The 18,140-nt window shown below is 38.8% G+C and overlaps 1 protein-coding gene across 4 annotated transcripts in view; it reads right to left on the reverse strand.

Annotated features, from left to right (window-relative positions):
- The window catches only part of INTU (inturned planar cell polarity protein), an 88,893-nt gene that overhangs the window by 59,177 nt on the left and 11,576 nt on the right, over positions 1-18,140 (reverse strand). For all 4 annotated transcript variants that reach the window (XM_059168902.1, XM_059168903.1, XM_059168901.1 and 1 more), the window contains exon 2: positions 6,921-7,459. In XM_059168902.1, the coding sequence (XP_059024885.1) occupies positions 6,921-7,459 (539 nt within the window). The remainder of the gene's footprint in view (positions 1-6,920; positions 7,460-18,140) is intronic.

Consider the following 18,140-nt stretch of genomic DNA (forward strand, 5'->3'; position numbering starts at 1 on the left):
AAATTCTGAGAGAATTACCTTCATTATGTATTTTTTGAGCTCCAATATCAATCTCTCATTTATAATATGCAGGCATAAGCAGAAAATTAAGGTTTCTCCTAACCTATCATTCTAGAAATCCTTGAATAATGGTGTCTCATATATTGTAATAATCACTCAAAATATTTGATTAAGAAAAGATCATATTCCCTAATGTTGCCTGATAAGAAACTGGTGCAAGGTTTTTATTTCTCATTAAAATAGAAGTAATACTATAGAAATGCTTTAAAAATTGATGACCCCAGCACTCATAGCCATAATTATTTTCACAAATTATTTTTACTCTTTACTTATATTGACACTAATAAGGTATAAAGGAATTTCATCCTTTTAAACCTCTCAAGTATTAAGAATTTTTATGTTGGTACACAGTGCTTAGATTACTATTTTAATAGTCAAATAATGCATACATTTATTAAATTATAATTAAAATAATCATCCTCCAGTTTGACATTTTCATGCTTTTTATTTTTTATTCTTAAAAAATGCTTAAATAAATATCTTCATGCACATAGTTTTCCTTCTTTTACATCTGGGATGAACAAATGTTCTGTAAAGGACCAGATAAGTAAATATTTCAGGCTCTGCATGCCATATGGTTTTTGTTGCAGCAACTAATTACTCTACTCCACAACTGTAGCTTGAAAGCGGCAATAGACAAAACACATGAATATGGCTGTGTTCTATACAATTTTATTCATGAACACTAACATATGAATTTCACATAATTTTCATATATAATAAAATATTATTCTTTTGATTTTATTTTTTAATCACTGAAAAGGTAAAAACCATTCTCAGTTTTCAGACTACAAAAATGAGTGGTAGGCCTGATAGGACCTAAAGGTCATGGTTTATAGATCTGTTTTAGATTATTTCGTTTGGATAAGTGTCTCAAAATGGATAAAATGGGTTAGGTGGTACATTGTTGTAGCTTAATCCTTATTTCCAAATTACATTTTGAAAGGATGAAATGATTTCTTTTCTTTTTGGCTCCAAAGAGAAATCCTTCAGCATTTCCCCCACCCATCAAGTGAGCACCACAGCAAGTGAGAGTTTTGTGAATAGAAATCAGAACTTGTAGTTCCCAGCTTTATCACTGCCCTCTGTTCTTGGGTAAATCACATAATCCTTCTGTTACTCAGCTGTAGAAGGAAGTAACTGCCCCAGAAACTCTCTAGGAAGGCCTAAAAACTCTAATTTTATTTTTCCAGTGAAATCACTGCTTGTTTCTTTCCTTTACTACTGGGTCCACTACCACAGGTAAAAACGTGGGAAAGAAATGATGTGAGGGAGGAGAGACAGACAAACACAGCAGTTATTTTTGTTAACAAAACTGAAAACTGGGGCACCTGGGTGGCTCAGTTGTTTAAGTGTGTGACTCTTGGTTTCAGCTCAGATCATAATCTTGGGGTTGTGAGATTGAACCCCATGTCAGGCTCCATGCTCAGCTCAGAGTCAGCTTGAGATTTTCCTCAGACCCTCCCTCAGCTTGCGCTCACTCTCTCTCTCTAAAATAAACAAATAAATATTAAAAAAAAAAGTGGGGAGAAATTGAAATGTTTCAAGTATTACAGAAAGTGAAAATAAAAATGTGTATCAAATAACAACATATAAAATACTAAAGAATAAAACAAAACCATTAGGTGTTCACAAAAAAACCCCAAACCTATCTTTTAAAAAGAGCACTTAAAAAATTTTTTTTATAAAGATTTTATTTATTTATTTGAGAGAGAGACAGTGAGAGAGAGCATGAGCGAGGAGAAGGTCAGATGGAGAAGCAGACTCCCTATGGAGTTGGGAGCCCTATGCGGGACTTGATCCTGGAATTCGGGATCATGACCTGAGCCGAAGGCAGTCGTCCAACCAACTGAGCCACCCAGGCGTCCCAGCACTTAAAATGTTTTTACTGGAAATATCCATCAACAGTGAAATGGAAAAATGAATATACAATGGAATACTACATAGCAATAACCTATATATTTCTCACATACTATAAAATAAAGAAAATAAATGCAAGAGAATATACACTATAGACTTCTATTAAATGAAGTTTGAGAAGTGGTAAAATTAAAAAGGAGGAAGAGGAGGAGAAAAAGTCAGCTCTGTTGATAGAAAAGTGGATTTTCAGAAGGGAGAGGGTATTAACTGGGAGGAGGCATCATGGAGCCTTCTGGGTACTGGAAATGTTCTTTATCTTGATCTGGGTGGTAGTTACACAACTATATACATACGTCAAAATTCGCTGAGTGCACACTTAAGATTTGTCTATGTTATCAATGTATGATATACCTCAAAAAGATTTTTAAAAAGATTAAAAAACAACTTCAAAAAATTTAAAAGAGAAATAGCACAAGTGTGTCATATAAAACAAAGTTATTCAATGATCACAGGTGAGAACATTAGAAGTCACACAAAAAGTACTTAAAATAAAAACTTTGTTTTACAAACTGAGGGTTGCTGGGGGGGAGTTGGGAGAAGGGGGCTGGGGTTATGGACATTGGGGAGGGTTATGTGTTATGGTGAGTGCTGTGAAGTGTGTAAACCTGGCGATTCACATATCTGTACCCCTGGGGATAAAAATATATTATATGTTTATAAAAAATAAAAAATAAAAAAAAAACACTTTGTTTTATTGTTGAGCAGAAACTTTCTACAGGGGTATGCGTGTTGAGAACATTAATGTGTGATTTCTTTAACCCTATCCTTTCCATCCTTATAATACGCCTGGTTAAAATGAGCAAAAATGGGTCATCTTGATAAAAAAAAAAAACAATCACCAAGGTGATATGCAGTTTCTAGGATGCAGGTCAGAAGAGGATTTGCTTTGGTCTACGGATGGAGGCTGGCTACAGGTAGTCAGGGAGCAAAGAACTGTGGCTTTCTTTTTTTTTTTTTAAGATTTTATTTATTTATTTGACAGAGAGAGATCAGTAGAGGCCAGAGAAGCAGGCAGAGAGAGAGGGGGAAGCAGGCTCCCTGCTGAGCAAGGAGCCGGATGTGGGGCTCGATCCCAGGACCCTGGGATCATGACCTGAGCCGAAGGTAGAGGCTTAACCCACTGAGCCATCCAGGCACCCCTTTTATTTTTTTTTAAGATTTATTTATTTGAGAGAGAGAAAGCACATGTGCTCACATGCATGGTGGTGGGGAGGAGCAAGGAGTGTCAGAGTGAGGAGGCGAGAATCTTAAGCTGGCTCCAGGCCCAGCAGGGAGCCCAACACTGGACTTGAACTCCCCACTTTGAGATCATGACCGGAGCCCAAATCAAGAATCCACCACTTAAATGACTGAGCCACCGTGGACACCCTAGTGGTCAAACTTTAAGAAAAACTCAGAAATAAAAAAATAAAGACACAGGTCAGCAGTAAGAACAAAAATGGCACCAGAATATGCAGCAAACCCTCCAAAATCCCAACAAAGAAGAATCAAAATAGAATAGAGTTGGGTTGGCCAATGCACTTAAGTCAAAGGAGGATCATTCTCCAGCTAGACAATGGCCAGCAAACTGCATTACCAGGACAAAGTTTTTAAGACTCTCTTGCCTATGGGATTACATCACAGTTCAACCACAGATTTCAGTATACAATGAAACTATGAAAGAAACAAATAACAAAGTTCCATGCTGTGGAATTATTAAAGTCACAATGACATCAAAAATTAAAGTCACAATGACATCAAAAATGTCCATTAGGGTGTCTAGGTGGCTCTTTTGGTTAAGCGTCTGCCATTGGCTCAGGTTGTGATCTTGGGGTCCTGGGACTGAGTCCCTAGTCGGGCTCCCTGTTCAGCACGAGCCTGCTTATCCCTCTGCCTGCCCCCCCCCCAGCTCTTGCACCTGCACATGTGCACTCTTTCTCTCTCTCAATAAGTAAATAAAGTAAATAAGTAAAATCTTTTTAAAAATTGTTCATTATTTATCCCTAAGTATACAACTTTAAAAATATACAATATCACCATAAAATTAAAACTCTGAAAAAAGAGAAAACAAACCATCTGTAACATCTTCACACAAACCCTACCAGCATTTTGGTGTCTTTATATTTACTTCCAATTGTTTTCCCTCCACAGTATTTTTCTACACAGTTTGTGCATTTATTCAATAAACGTTTTTAGGGCTTATTTATCAACCAAGCATTTTGCTATGCACCGAGGATGAAATAATCATTTTATTTTGACATATCTTTTTTTTTTTTTTTTTACTTATTGGTAAATCATAAACTCTTCCATTTTGAAACTGAAATCATGAACTTCATTTTTCTGCCTTTTCATTGCTATTCATACACATGCAGAAAAGTGCACACAAAGTACTACTACAACAATAAATTATCAAAAAGTGAACATACCTATATAACCACACTCGGGTTAAAAAGTATACTACCAACATCCTGTGTATCTTTAAATTATTTTCACGATAAACAACAGGACGACGTAGCATGTTCTTCCTCTCTATAGTTCATTTTCTTTCCTCCCATAGAGATGGTGCAAAAAGATCAGGTCTAGGTAAGTAGTATTCCTAGAAGGTTCAGTAGACTGGAGGATCGGGGAAATGAAACATGGAATGGGATGCTCACTGACAATAACCAACTCTCTATTAGGTTTCAAGTGGAATGGCTAAGAAGCATTTCAGAGATTTGTCTACAAATCAGTCCATTTAGGTCCTGAGCAGAGGTCCCAGATAAATATAGGAGTTTCCCATCATGTGCTATCTTAAAGCTATGGTGTTTTGCAACAACCAGAGAAGAATTCATAAGCATGAATTATGGCATCCTGACAGAACAAAAAGAAGAAACCTTAGAGACATTTTACCAAAAAGGAAGTTGAGCACCTGAGAGAACGTAAGCATGCATTAGCTTCTGTTCCAGCTATTTGTTGCTGCATAATGAATGACCCTAAAATTTAGAGTTTAAAACAGCAAGCACAATTTGTTATCCTTCCTGGTTCTGGGGTTGACTGGGCTTAGCTGAGGTTCAAACTCAGGGTTCCCCATGTGGTTGCACCTAGATGGTGGTTGGGGCTGGAATTTTCTGTAAGGCTTCTTCACTCATGTGTGCTGGCTGATGCTGCAGGGTAGCTGAGGCCTCAGCTGGGGCTGATTAGCCAGAATAGTACTTGTGGCCTCTTCATGTGGACCGGCCTTGCCCACACAATGGCAACTGAATTCCAAGAATACTAGGCAGAAGCTGTATCACCTTTTATGATCCCACCTCTGAAATCACATAGTACTACTTAAGCTGTGGTTCAGGCCCACAGGAGTAGGGAAGGGAGGACACAAAAACTTAACTTAAAACTTGGGAGGAGGGGCGCCTGGGTGGCTCAGTGGATTAAGCCTCTGCCTTCAGCTCAGGTCATGATCTCAGGGTCCTGGGATCGGGCCCCGAATCGGGCTCTCTGATTAGTGGGGAGTCTGCTTCCCCCCCCCTCTCTCTGCCTGCCTCTCTGCCTACTTGTGATCTCAATCTCTCTGTCAAATAAATAAATAAAATCTTAAAAAAAAAAAAAAAAAACGTAGGAGGAGTACCAACATTAAACTGTAAGAAGAGAATGTGGAGATGTTGCTGCAATCATTAGGATAGATTGCATAGATGCTCTTCCTATGTGACTCATTCTTGTAAACCCTATCATGACACTTATCAAACGATGAGAAACTTATCATACTATATGAAACTATCATACTATGTAAAACCCTATCACGACACTAATCATACTATGTGAAACTGCCTATTTCTGACCCACCTCTTGCACTGCAGTATGAGCCTCTTAGGAGGAGTAAATGGATCCTTAGAATAATATTTGTATTCCTGACAGCAGACACTCAAAAGTTTTGTGGAATCAATGAACAAACAAATACAATTTAGACTTAAAGAAATATTTTTAAATGTTTCTAAGGTAGCTATAAAAGTTCCTATATCTAGGGGCGCCTGGGTGGCTCAATGGGTTAAAGTCTCTGCCTTTGGCTCAGGTCATGATCCCAGGGTCCTGGGATTGAGCCCCAAATCAGGCTCTCTGCTCAGTGGGGAGCCTGCTTCCCTTCCTCTCTACCTGGGCCTGCCTGTCTGCCTACTTGTGATCTCTGTCAAATAAATAAAATCTTTAAAAAAAAAGTTCCTATATCTAAATCTTATAGGCTGAGTCAACTTAAAAGACTGTCAGCTTTTAGATTTGTTCATTGATTTTAAGTTTCATTAATAATATATTCTCACATTTGACATAGCTTTTACCTTTGTAATAAAATTACTAGTAACTCAAGCATTATATCCAACAGCTGAAAATGTATCAGCAATACAAAATGCTCACCTTAACATATATTCAGAATAACTTTCAGATGCATTTTTTAACCTTTAAATTGGTAAGATATTTTATGACAACCACACTTAAAATGAAATTTATGTATAACATCAATGTTGCTAAATATGCCAAACAAAACAGTTTAAAAACCACTCTCAAGAACTTAGTGTACTCAAGTAAAACACAAATGTAAAAATATTTTTGTTCATAAATTACATATTTTTATATCACGCTATTGGATATAGGTCATTCAAATCGATATTATCACTGTAAAATTAACTTATTTTCTTTTTCTTGTCAGCAAATATAAGCAAGATGAAATAAAATGATATAATTCAAAACTCAACAATTAGTTAAGCTATTCCTTGACCTAAATGAGGCACACACATATTCAATCCCTAAAGTACTTAGTCTAAGAGCGTTATGCCTTGTAGTACACCATGCCTAACAATGTCGCTACTGTCCCAAATACCATCATGCAGTCCTTAATCTGTTGAGACTTTGGATATAATTCTGTTTTGATCACATCTCAGAAGGCATCACTAATCATGAATCTCTGCAAACAAGAAATGATGTTTACCAGCAACACTTACCAATTAATATCTGACCACTCTTCATAGCAGAGCCTCCTGGCAGCAGGCCATGGACCACAAGCCTTTCTCCACTGCTCTGTTTTCCACCTTTTTTCCAGCTCCACTTGGTCTGATGGATAATCCCAACCAGGACTTCCAGAAGCTTAAGTTGCTCTTTGGCTTTGGTCACAGTTAACTTTTTGGGGTTTACATAAATAGTCACATCCTTGTACCGCTGTTGGACAACAACTCCTGTTTTCTGGTCAGACTGATGCTTTAGAATGGACACTGGCTCATTGCCATTACTACTTTTTTTACTGTGGCGCTTGGGTAAAAGACTTTTACTTTTTAAAATTTTGGTAAACCGCTTGAGTTTAGGTTCATACTTTTTTCCTTCTTTGTAATCATCCTCTTCAATTATAATCTCATTTTCACTGAATCTGACATGATTCACAGTAGGAGTCTCAGGAAGGAGGCTTTCTTCTTCACCCTCACTCAATTCCAAATAAAATAATTCTCCATTTTTCTGCACACTGTCCAGCCATTCAGGTTCAACATCACTGTGAAAAATAGAAAAGATACTCTGAATAGGAGCCAAACAAAAGAAAAATAGTTATGTCTTTCAGGCACCAGGTGTGCAGAGAAGTGGGAGGAGGTGGAAGTTCTTGTTCAAGTTTCCTTACTATTTCTGATTTATTATAAGCATCAACATTATTTTCTAGGACACTTTTTTTTTTTTTTTAAAGATTTTATTTATTTATTTGACAGAGAGAAATCACAAGTAGTCGGAGAGGCAGGCAGAGAGAGAGAGAGAGGGAAGCAGGCTCCCTGCTGAGCAGAGAGCCCGATGCGGGACTCAATCCCAGGACCCTGAGATCATGACCTGAGCCGAAGGCAGCGGCCTAACCCACTGAGCCACCCAGGCGCCCCCAGGACACTTTTTAAGAGTCTTCAAGAAATGGAGTTGGAGGAGAGGGTTAAAAAAGTATAGTGATAGAAAAGAAAACAAATAAAGGAGATAGCCTTCTTCTAGAATCTAAGGGTAGCTGTTTTTGTTTTTTTTTTAAATTTTAATTCAGCCCCTGTAAGGTTATTGCTGACTTCAGACAATTTCATTGGACAATAATTCACATTAATAGTTGATTGTGCAATTATATCCAGACATAAGCCATTTGGAAACTGGACATCAAACAACCTATTTGCATAAAACTATTCAGCATGGCTGTCACATTAAAATGAAAGCTAAAGCCTACCATTATTAGTAAGATTTGTTTATACAATAACTTTTCAAAAGAGAAACATTCACCTTACCGTAAACTAAAATCTTCATTTAAAACAGCTAGTTTATAATCACAGTTAATAATGATTGCTTCTATAACTTATAATTTCCATAAAACTCCTTTTTATGAATAATTATAGTAAGAAAAATAAACCGCATATTACGTAATTCATCATGTGATTGTTTTAAAAAAAACTTTTAACTGGGAAATAGGCCATTGAAAAAAATAAAAGTTCTGCTATTAAAAGGACTGAAACAGCATTAAAAAAAACATGCCCATCTTAAGGTAACAAACCTATCAAAAACTCTACCCTTACCCTCCCTATTTAATGTTATGAATGCTGTACCTTTCAAACTGTTATTTTTTTAAAGCAGAACTGGTTACAGTGGAGAAAATATGTTGAGAGAGTCAGAAACATCAACTGCAGTATTCTTATATAAAAGGGTATAATTTGTGTTCTAATCATTCCATGAAATAGAAGACAATTCTGTTTTCTACAGTGTTTATTAGCAACTCTGGCTCTTTTAACTTAAAAGTCAACTGTCTCTCTAGGGGTGCTTGGATGACTCAGTCAGTTAAGCGTCTGATGCATAAACTTGGCTCAGGTCATGATCTCAGGGTCATGAGATCCAGCCCCATGTCGGGCTCTGTGCTGGTGCTGGCTCTGCACCAGGCTTAGAGCCTGCTTAAATTCTCTCTTCCCCTCTCCCTCCTCTGTCCATCCCCTCCACCTCATGAGCACAAACGCTCGTACGCTCGTGCGAGCGCGCTCTCTCTCTCTCTCGCCATCTCAAAAAAAAAAAAAAAAAAGAAAAGGCATCTGTCTCTCCAAAAACTGTGAAAGTTAATTATAAAAAAAAAAATGCACCATTTTATTACTCAACTCTGAAATTAACCACCAATCTCATCTGTCATTGGCAATTAACACAGAATTTTCAACAATATATTAATAGTTAAAAAAGGCATACCTAGCCCCAAATATCAAAACTAGTATTTCTTTGGCACTTGTTGGGTCCCAAAGTGGGGCATCATTTTAGAACCATTAAGCAACGGGTATTAACCCTTTATCAGATGTTGCAACCATACTCATCTGTACCCACAGAAATCAGTATTTAATAACTCTGGGGGCATCTGGGTGGCTCAGTGGGTTAAGCCACTGCCTTCGGCTCACGTCATGATCTCAGGGTCCTGGGATCGAGTCCCGCATCGGACTCTCTGCTCAGCAGGGAGCCTGCTTCCCTCTCTCTCTCTCTGCCTGCCTCTCCGTCTACTTGTGATTTCTCTCTGTCAAATAAATAAATAAAATCTTAAAAAAAAAAAAAAACTCTGTAATTCTACTCTGAAGAATCTAAGTAACTGCCTCCAATCATAAAAAATTTAGATAATTATGTATCATAGTTTAAAATGTCACAATGTATATATCATGATTATACACAACTACTTACAAAGATAAGTATCAATTTAAACAATGAATGAAACTATTTGCTTTATAATCTCTTTATTTGTATTAGAAATGTGACCCCAAAGAAATACTTTTTCTGGGGCACCTGGGTGGCTCAGTGGGTTAAAGCCTCTGCCTTCGGCTCAGGTCATGATCTCAGGGTCCTGGGATCGAGCCCCACATCGGGCTCTCTGCTCAGCAGGGAGCCTGCTTACTCCTCTCTCTCTGCCTGCTGCTCTGTCTACTTGTGATCTCTTGTCTGTCAAATAAATAAATAAAATCTTAAAAAAAAAAAAAAGAAATACTTTTTCTCCTATGCTAAACATGAAGATGTTTCATCTTAATCTCTAAGATCTGAAAGAGAAAACATCTTTTGGCTATGACGGAAGATCTCTGCAGGTAAGAGGAGGACACAGGATATTCAATCATGGAGCAAATGAACAGTGCCAGGTCCTTGGAAGGCACTAGAATTGTACCTTCCCTTGTCTAATGGGGAAGAGAAAGTGAGAAACAATTCACAACAATACACACTGTATGCAAAAGAGGTCCCCTATTTAGCCTGGGATTGAGAGCGAGGGCAGGGAAATTTCTGGTAGAGGATACACAGAAGTAAGTTTTAAGAGAGTAAGTGGTTGGTGATGGGATATGGGGGGCTTAAGGGGAAGAAGAAAAGACAATTCCAAGCCGAAACAACAGCATAAGCAGAGGCCTTGAGGGACTGTCTCTATGACGATGTGGACAACTAAAACCATCTGGCCTATGTGGACAACTAAAGAAAGAACAAACCTCAACATCATACAGGCCATATATGAAAAACCCACAGCTAATATTATCCTTTAGGAGGAAAACAGAGTTTTTCTTCTAAGGTCAGGAACAAGACAGGGGAGTCTACTCCCACCACTGTTATTTAACACAGTATGGATGTCCTAGCCTCAGCAATCAGACATAAAAAGAAATAAAAGGCAATTGGCAAAGAAGTGAAACTTAACACCATTTGCAGACAACATATTACTCTATGTAGAAAACCCTGAAGACTCCACCAAAATATTGCTACAACTGATATACAAATTCAGTAAGGTTACAGGATACAAAGATCAACCTACAGAAATCCGTTGAATTTTCTACACCAATAATGAAGCAGCAGCAGAAGAAATTAAGGAATTGATCCCATTTACAATTATACCAAAAACCAAAGATAATTAGGAATAAACCTAACCACAGAGGTAAAAGATCTATACTCTGAAAACCAATAAACAATGATGAAAGAAATTAAAGATGACACAAAGAAATGGAAAAACATTCCATGCTCATGGATGGAAAAACAGATATTGTTAAAATGTCCATGCTACCCAAAGCAATCTACACATTTAATGCAATCCCAATCAAAATACGACCAGCATTTTTCACAGAGCTAGAACAATCAATCCTAAAATTGTATGAAACCACAAAAGACCCCAAATAGCCAGAGCAATCTTGAAAAAGAAAGGCAAAGTTGGTGACATCACAATTCCAGACTTTGAGTTATATTATAAAGCGATAGTGATCCAGACAGTATGGTACTGGTGGAAAAATAGACACACAGATCAATGGAAAGAGCAGAAAACCCAGAAATGGACTCACAACTATAAGGTCAACTTATCTTCAACAAAGCAGGAAAGAATATCCAATGGAAAAAAGACAGTCTCTTCAACAAATGGTGATGGGAAAACTGGACAGCTATGAGCAGAAGAAAGAAACTAAACCACTTTCTTACACCACACTTAAAAATAAATTCAAAATGGATGAAAGACCTAATGGATGAAAGACCTAAATCAGATCTGAAATCTTAAAAATCCTAGAACACAGGCAGTAACTTCTCTGACGTTGGCTGTAGATATTTTTTTTCTAGATAGGTCTTCTGAGGCAAGGGAAATAAAAGCAAAAATGAACTATTGGGACAAGGTCAAAATAAAAAGCTTCTTTACAGCAAAGAAAACCATCAATAAAGCTAAAAGACAACCTTCAGAATGGGAGAAAAAATATACATATATATATTTTAAAAGATTTTATTTATTTATTTGATAGACAGGTCACAAGTAGGCATAGAGGCAGGCAGAGAGACAGGAGTAAGCAGGCCCCCGCTGAGCAGAGAGCCCGATAAGGGGCTCGATCCCAGGACCCTAAGATCATGACCCGAGCTGAAGGCAGAGGCTTTAACCCACTGAGCCACCCAGGCGCCCCGGGAGAATATATTTTTAAATGACACATCTAATAAAGGATTAGTACCCAAAATCTTAATGAACTTATCAAATTCAACACCCAAAAACTAATAATCCAGTTGAGAAATGGGCAGAAGACAAGACCAGACATTTTCCCAAATAAGACATACAGATGGCCAACAGACATAAAAAAGATGCTCAACATCACTCAACATCACTCATCATCAGAGAAATACAAATCCAAACCACATGAGATACCACCTCACAACTGTCAGAGTGGCTAAAATTAACACAGGAAACAACAGATGTTGGTGATGTGGAGAAAGGAGAACCCTCTTATACTGCTGGTTGGAATGCAAATTGGGGTAGCCACTATAGAAAAAGTATGGAGGTCCCTCAAAAATTTAAAAATAAAACTACTGGGGCGCCTGGGTGGCTCAGTGGTTTAAAGCCTCTGCCTTCGGCTCAGGTCATGATCCCAGGGTCCTGGGATCAAGCCCCAAATTGGGCTCTCTGCTCAGCGGGGAGCCTGTTTCCTCCCTCTCTCTCTGTGCCTGCCTCTCTGCCTACTTGTGATCGCTCTGTCAAATAAATAAATAAAATCTTAAAAAAAAAATAGAACTACCATATAATCCAATTGCAGGTATATCCTTTAGGTATAAAGGATACAAAAACACTGATTCGAAGGGATACATGCACCCTGATGTTTACAGCAGCATTATCAATTATAGCCAAAATATGGAAGCAGCCAAGTATTCATCAACTGATGAATGGATAAAGAGGTCACACACACAGGAATATTATTCAGCCATAAAAAAGAATGAAATCTTGCCATTTACAATGATGTGGATGGAGCTAGAGAGTGATGTGGATGGAGCTAGAGAGTCTTGTGGATGGAGCTAGAGAGTATTGTGCTAAGGGAAATAAGTCAGTCAGAGAAAGACAAATGCCATGTGATTTCATTCGTAGGTGTGATTTAAGAAACAAACAGATGAATGTTGGGGGGAGAAAGAGAGACAAACCATAAAACGGACTCTTTTTTAAAATTTTATTTATTTACATGACACAGAAAGAGAGCACAAGAGGGGGGAGCAGAAGGAGAAGCAGGCTCCCCGCTGAGCAGGGAGCACAATGTGGGGCTTGATCCCAGGACCCCGAGATCATGACCTGAACTGAAGGGAGACGTTTAACCAACTGAGCCACCCTGGTGCCCCAAAAACAGACTCTTAATTACAGAGAACAGACAGACATGTTGGGGGTGGAGTGGGTGGGGAGGGGCTAAATAGGTGATGGGCATTAAGGAGGGCATTTGTTGTGATGTGCACTGGGTGTGGTATGTAAGTAATGAATCACAAAATTATTTTCCTGAAACTAATATTATTGTATTTTAATAAACTGGAATTTTAATAAAATTGTAAATAAAACAAAACAAAGATAGTCTATGGTCACCAAAAGTGGGGCATAGAGGAAAAGTACTCAAGTCCTAATTTTACAAGGCCTTTTGGCAAGAGGTTTGGATTTGATGGTATAAGTAATGAAGAATTTTAAAGACTTATCTATTTATTTGACAAAGACAGCGAGAGAGGGAACACAAGCAGGGAAGTGGGAGAGGGAGAAGCAGGCTCCCCACTGAGCAGGGAGCCTGATTTGAGGCTTGATCCCAGGACCCTGGGATCACAACCCAAGCCAAAGGCAGACGCTTAACGACTGAGCCACCCAGGCGCCCCAATAATGAAGAGTATTAGAAATTTTTATGTGGACTTAGGGGTCAAGATGGAGGAGAAGTAGCAGGCTGAGACTGCTTCAGCTAGCCAGAGATCAGCTAGATACCTTATCTAAAGATTGCAAACACCTGAAAATCCATCGGCAGATCGAAGACAAGAAGAACAGCAATTCTGGAAACAAAAAAACAACCACTTTCTGAAAGGTAGGACCAGTGGAGAAGTGAATCCAAAGCAACGGGAAGATAGACCCCGGGGGGAGGGGCCGGCTCCCGGCAAGCGGCGGAGCAACGGTGCACAAAATCAGGACTTTTAAAAGTCTGTTCCGCTGAGGGACATCGCTCCAGAGGCTAAACTGGGGTGAAGCCCACGCGGGGTCAGCGTGGCCTCGGGTCCCCCAGGGTCACAGAAGGATCCGGGGTGTCTGAGTGTCGCAGAGCTTGCGAGTATTGGAACGGGAAAGCCGGCTACAGAGACAGAGCCGACAGTAAGCTCACAGCTCGGGGTTACCTTGAACCGGTCGCAGGCTCGGTGAGCTCGGAGCGCGGCCGGAGGTCAGGCAGACGGGAGTAACTGGGCGCTGTTCTCTGAGGACGCACTGAGGAGTGGGGCCCTGAGCTCTCGGCTCCTCCGGGCTGGAGACCAGGAGGCTGCCATTTGTATTCCCATCCTCCGGAACTCTACGGAAAGCGCTCAGGGAACAAAAGCTCTTGAAAGCAAACGGGAGCGGAGTACTCACCCCGGCCCCTATTAAGGGCGGTGCAATTCCGCCTGGGGCAAAGACACTTGAGAATCACTACAACAGGCTCCTCCCCCAGAAGATCAACAAGAAATCGAGCTGAGACCAAGTTCACCTACCAAGGAGTGTGGTTTCAATACCAAGGAGAGCAGCAGAATTCCAGAGGAGGAGAAAGCCAAGCACGGAACTCATGGCTTTTTTCGTGTGATTTTTTTTAGTCTTGCAGTTAATTTGATTTTTTTCTTTTTCTTTTATTTTTTTTTCTCGCCTTGTGGTAAATTTTTTTTTAACTTTTACCTTTTTCTTTTTTAACGTTTTTTAACTAGTTTATCCAATATATATATTTTTTCTTTTTTATATTTTTGTATTTGTTTTCTTTTTTTTAAATTCTTTTCTTTTCTTTTCTTTCTTCCTTTTTGAACCTCTTTTTATCCCCTTTCTCCCCCCTCACGATTTGGGATCTCTTCTGATTTGGTTAAAGCATATTTTCCTGGGGTTGTTGCCATCCTTTTAGTATTTTCCTTGCTCCTTCATATACTCTTATCTGGACAAAATGACAAGACGGAAAAATTCAACACAAAAAAAAGGAACAAGAGGCAGTACCGAAGGCTAGGGACCTAATCAATACAGACATTGGTAATATGTCAGATCTAGAGTTCAGAATGACAATTCTCAAGGTTCTAGCCGGGCTCAAAAAAGGCATGGAAGATATGAGAGAAACCCTCTCGAGAGATATAAAAGCCCTTTCTGGAGAAATAAAAGAACTAAAATCTAACCAAGTTGAAATCAAAAAAGCTATTAATGAGGTGCAATCAAAAATGGAGGCTCTCACTGCTAGGATAAATGAGGCAGAAGAAAGAATTAGTGATATAGAAGACCAAATGACAGAGAATAAAGAAGCTGAGCAAAAGAGGGACAAACAGCTACTGGACCACGAGGGGAGAATTCGAGAGATAAGTGACACCATAACACGAAACAACATTAGAATAATTGGGATTCCAGAAGAAGAAGAAAGAGAGAGGGGAGCAGAAGGTATACTGGAGAGAATTACTGGGGAGAATTTCCCCAATATGGCAAAGGGAACGAGCATCAAAATTCCGGAGGTTCAGAGAACGCCCCTCAAAATCAATAAGAATAGGCCCACACCCCGTCACCTAATAGTAAAATTTACAAGTCTCAGTGACAAAGAGAAAATCCTGAAAGCAGCCCGGGAAAAGAAGTCTGTAGCATACAATGGTAAAAATATTAGATTGGCAGCTGACTTATCCACAGAGACCTGGCAGGCCAGAAAGAGCTGGCATGATATTTTCAGAGCACTAAATGAGAAAAACATGCAGCCAAGAATTCTAGATCCAGCTAGGCTATCATTGAAAATAGACGGAGAGATTAAAAGCTTCCAGGACAAACAAAAACAAAGAATTTGCAAACACCAAACCAGCTCTACAGGAAATATTGAAAGGGGTCCTCTAAGCAAAGAGAGAGCCTACAAGTGGTAGATCAGAAAGGAACAGAGACCATATACAGTAACAGTCACCTTACAGGCAATGCAATGGCACTAAATTCATATCTCTCAATAGTTACCCTGAATGTTAATGGGCTAAATGCCCCTGTCAAAAGACACAGGGTATCAGAATGGATACAAAAGCAAAACCCATCTATATGTTGCCTCCAAGATACTCATTTTAAGCTCGAAGACACCTCCAGATTTAACGTGAGGGGGTGGAGAAGAATTTACCATGCTAATGGACATCAGAAGAAAGCAGGAGTGGCAATCCTTATATCAGATCAATTAGATTTTAAGCCAAAGACTATAATAAAAGATGAGGAAGGACACTATATCATACTCAAAGGGTCTGTCCAACAAGAAGATTTAACAATTTTAAATATCTATGCCCCCAACGTGGGAGCAGCCAACTATATAAACCAATTAATAACAAAATCAAAGAAACACATCAACAATAATACAATAATAGTAGGGGACTTTAACACTCCCCTCACTGAAATGGACAGATCATCCCAGCAAAAGATCAGCAAGGAAATAAAGGCCTTAAACGACACACTGGACCAGATGGACATCACAGATATATTCAGAACATTTCATCCCAAAGCAACAGAATACACATTCTTCTCTAGTGCACATGGAACATTCTCCAGAATAGATCACATCCTCGGTCCTAAATCAGGACTCAACCGGTATCAAAAGATTGGGATCATTCTCTGCATATTTTCAGACCACAATGCTCTGAAGCTAGAACTCAACCACAAGAGGAAGTTTGGAAAGAACCCAAATACATGGAGACTAAATAGCATCCTTCTAAAGAATGAATGGGTCAACCGGGAAATTAAAGAAGAATTGAAAAAAAAACATGGAAACAAATGATAATGAAAATACAACGGTTCAAAATCTGTGGGACACAACAAAGGCAGTCCTGAGAGGAAAATATATAGCGGTACAAGCCTTTCTCAAGAAACAAGAAAGGTCTCAGGTACACAACCTAACCCTATACCTAAAGGAGCTGGAGAAAGAACAAGAAAGAAACCCTAAGCCAAGCAGGAGAAGAGAAATCATAAAGATCAGAGCAGAAATCAATGAAATAGAAACCAAATAGACAATAGAGCATATCAACAAAACTAGGAGCTGGTTCTTTGAAAGAATTAATAAAATTGATAAACCCTTGGCCAGACTTATCAAAAAGAAAAGAGAAAGGACCCAAATAAATAAAATCATGAATGAAAGAGGAGAGATCACAACTAACACCAAAGAAATACAAACTACTATAAGAACATACTATGAGCAACTCTACGCCAACAAATTTGACAATCTGGAAGAAATGGATGCATTCCTAGAAACATATAAACTACCACAACTGAACCAGGAAGAAGTAGAAAGCCTGAACAGACCCATAACCAGTAAGGAGATTGAAACAGTCATCAAAAATCTCCAAACAAACAAAAGCCCAGGGCCAGACGGCTTCCCGGGGGAATTCTACCAAACATTTAAAGAAGAACTAATTCCTATTCTCCTGAAACTGTTCCAAAAAATAGAAATGGAAGGAAAACTTCCAAACTCATTTTATGAGGCCAGCATCACCTTGATCCCAAACCAGACAAGGATCCCATCAAAAAAGAGAGCTATAGACCAATATCCTTGATGAACACAGATGCGAAAATACTCAACAAAATACTAGCCAATAGGATTCAACAGTACATTAAAAGGATTATTCACCACGACCAAGTGGGATTTATTCCAGGGCTGCAAGGTTGGTTCAACATCCGCAAATCAGTCAATGTGATACAACACATCAATAAAAGAAAGAACAAGAACCATATGATACTCTCAATAGATGCTGAAAAAGCATTTGACAAAGTACAACATCCCTTCCTGATCAAAACTCTTCAAAGTGTAGGGATAGAGGGCACATACCTCAATATCATCAAAGCCATCTATGAAAAACCCACCGCAAATATCATTCTCAATGGAGAAAAACTGAAAGCTTTTCCGCTAAGGTCAGGAACACGGCAGGGATGTCCATTATCACCACTGCTATTCAACATCGTACTAGAGGTCCTAGCCTCAGCAATCAGACAACAAAAGGAAAATAAAGGCATCCAAATTGGCAAAGAAGAAGTCAAATTATCACTCTTCGCAGATGATATGATACTATATGTGGAAAACCCAAAAGACTCCACTCCAAAACTGCTAGAACTTATACAGGAATTCAGTAAAGTGTCAGGATATAAAATCAATGCACAGAAATCAGTTGCATTTCTTTACACCAACAGCAAAACAGAAGAAAGAGAAATTAAGGAGTCAATCCCATTTACAATTGCACCCAAAACCATAAGATACCTAGGAATAAAC

Source organism: Mustela lutreola, chromosome 1 (genome assembly GCF_030435805.1).
Source record: "Mustela lutreola isolate mMusLut2 chromosome 1, mMusLut2.pri, whole genome shotgun sequence".
Taxonomy (NCBI): Eukaryota; Metazoa; Chordata; class Mammalia; order Carnivora; family Mustelidae; genus Mustela; species Mustela lutreola.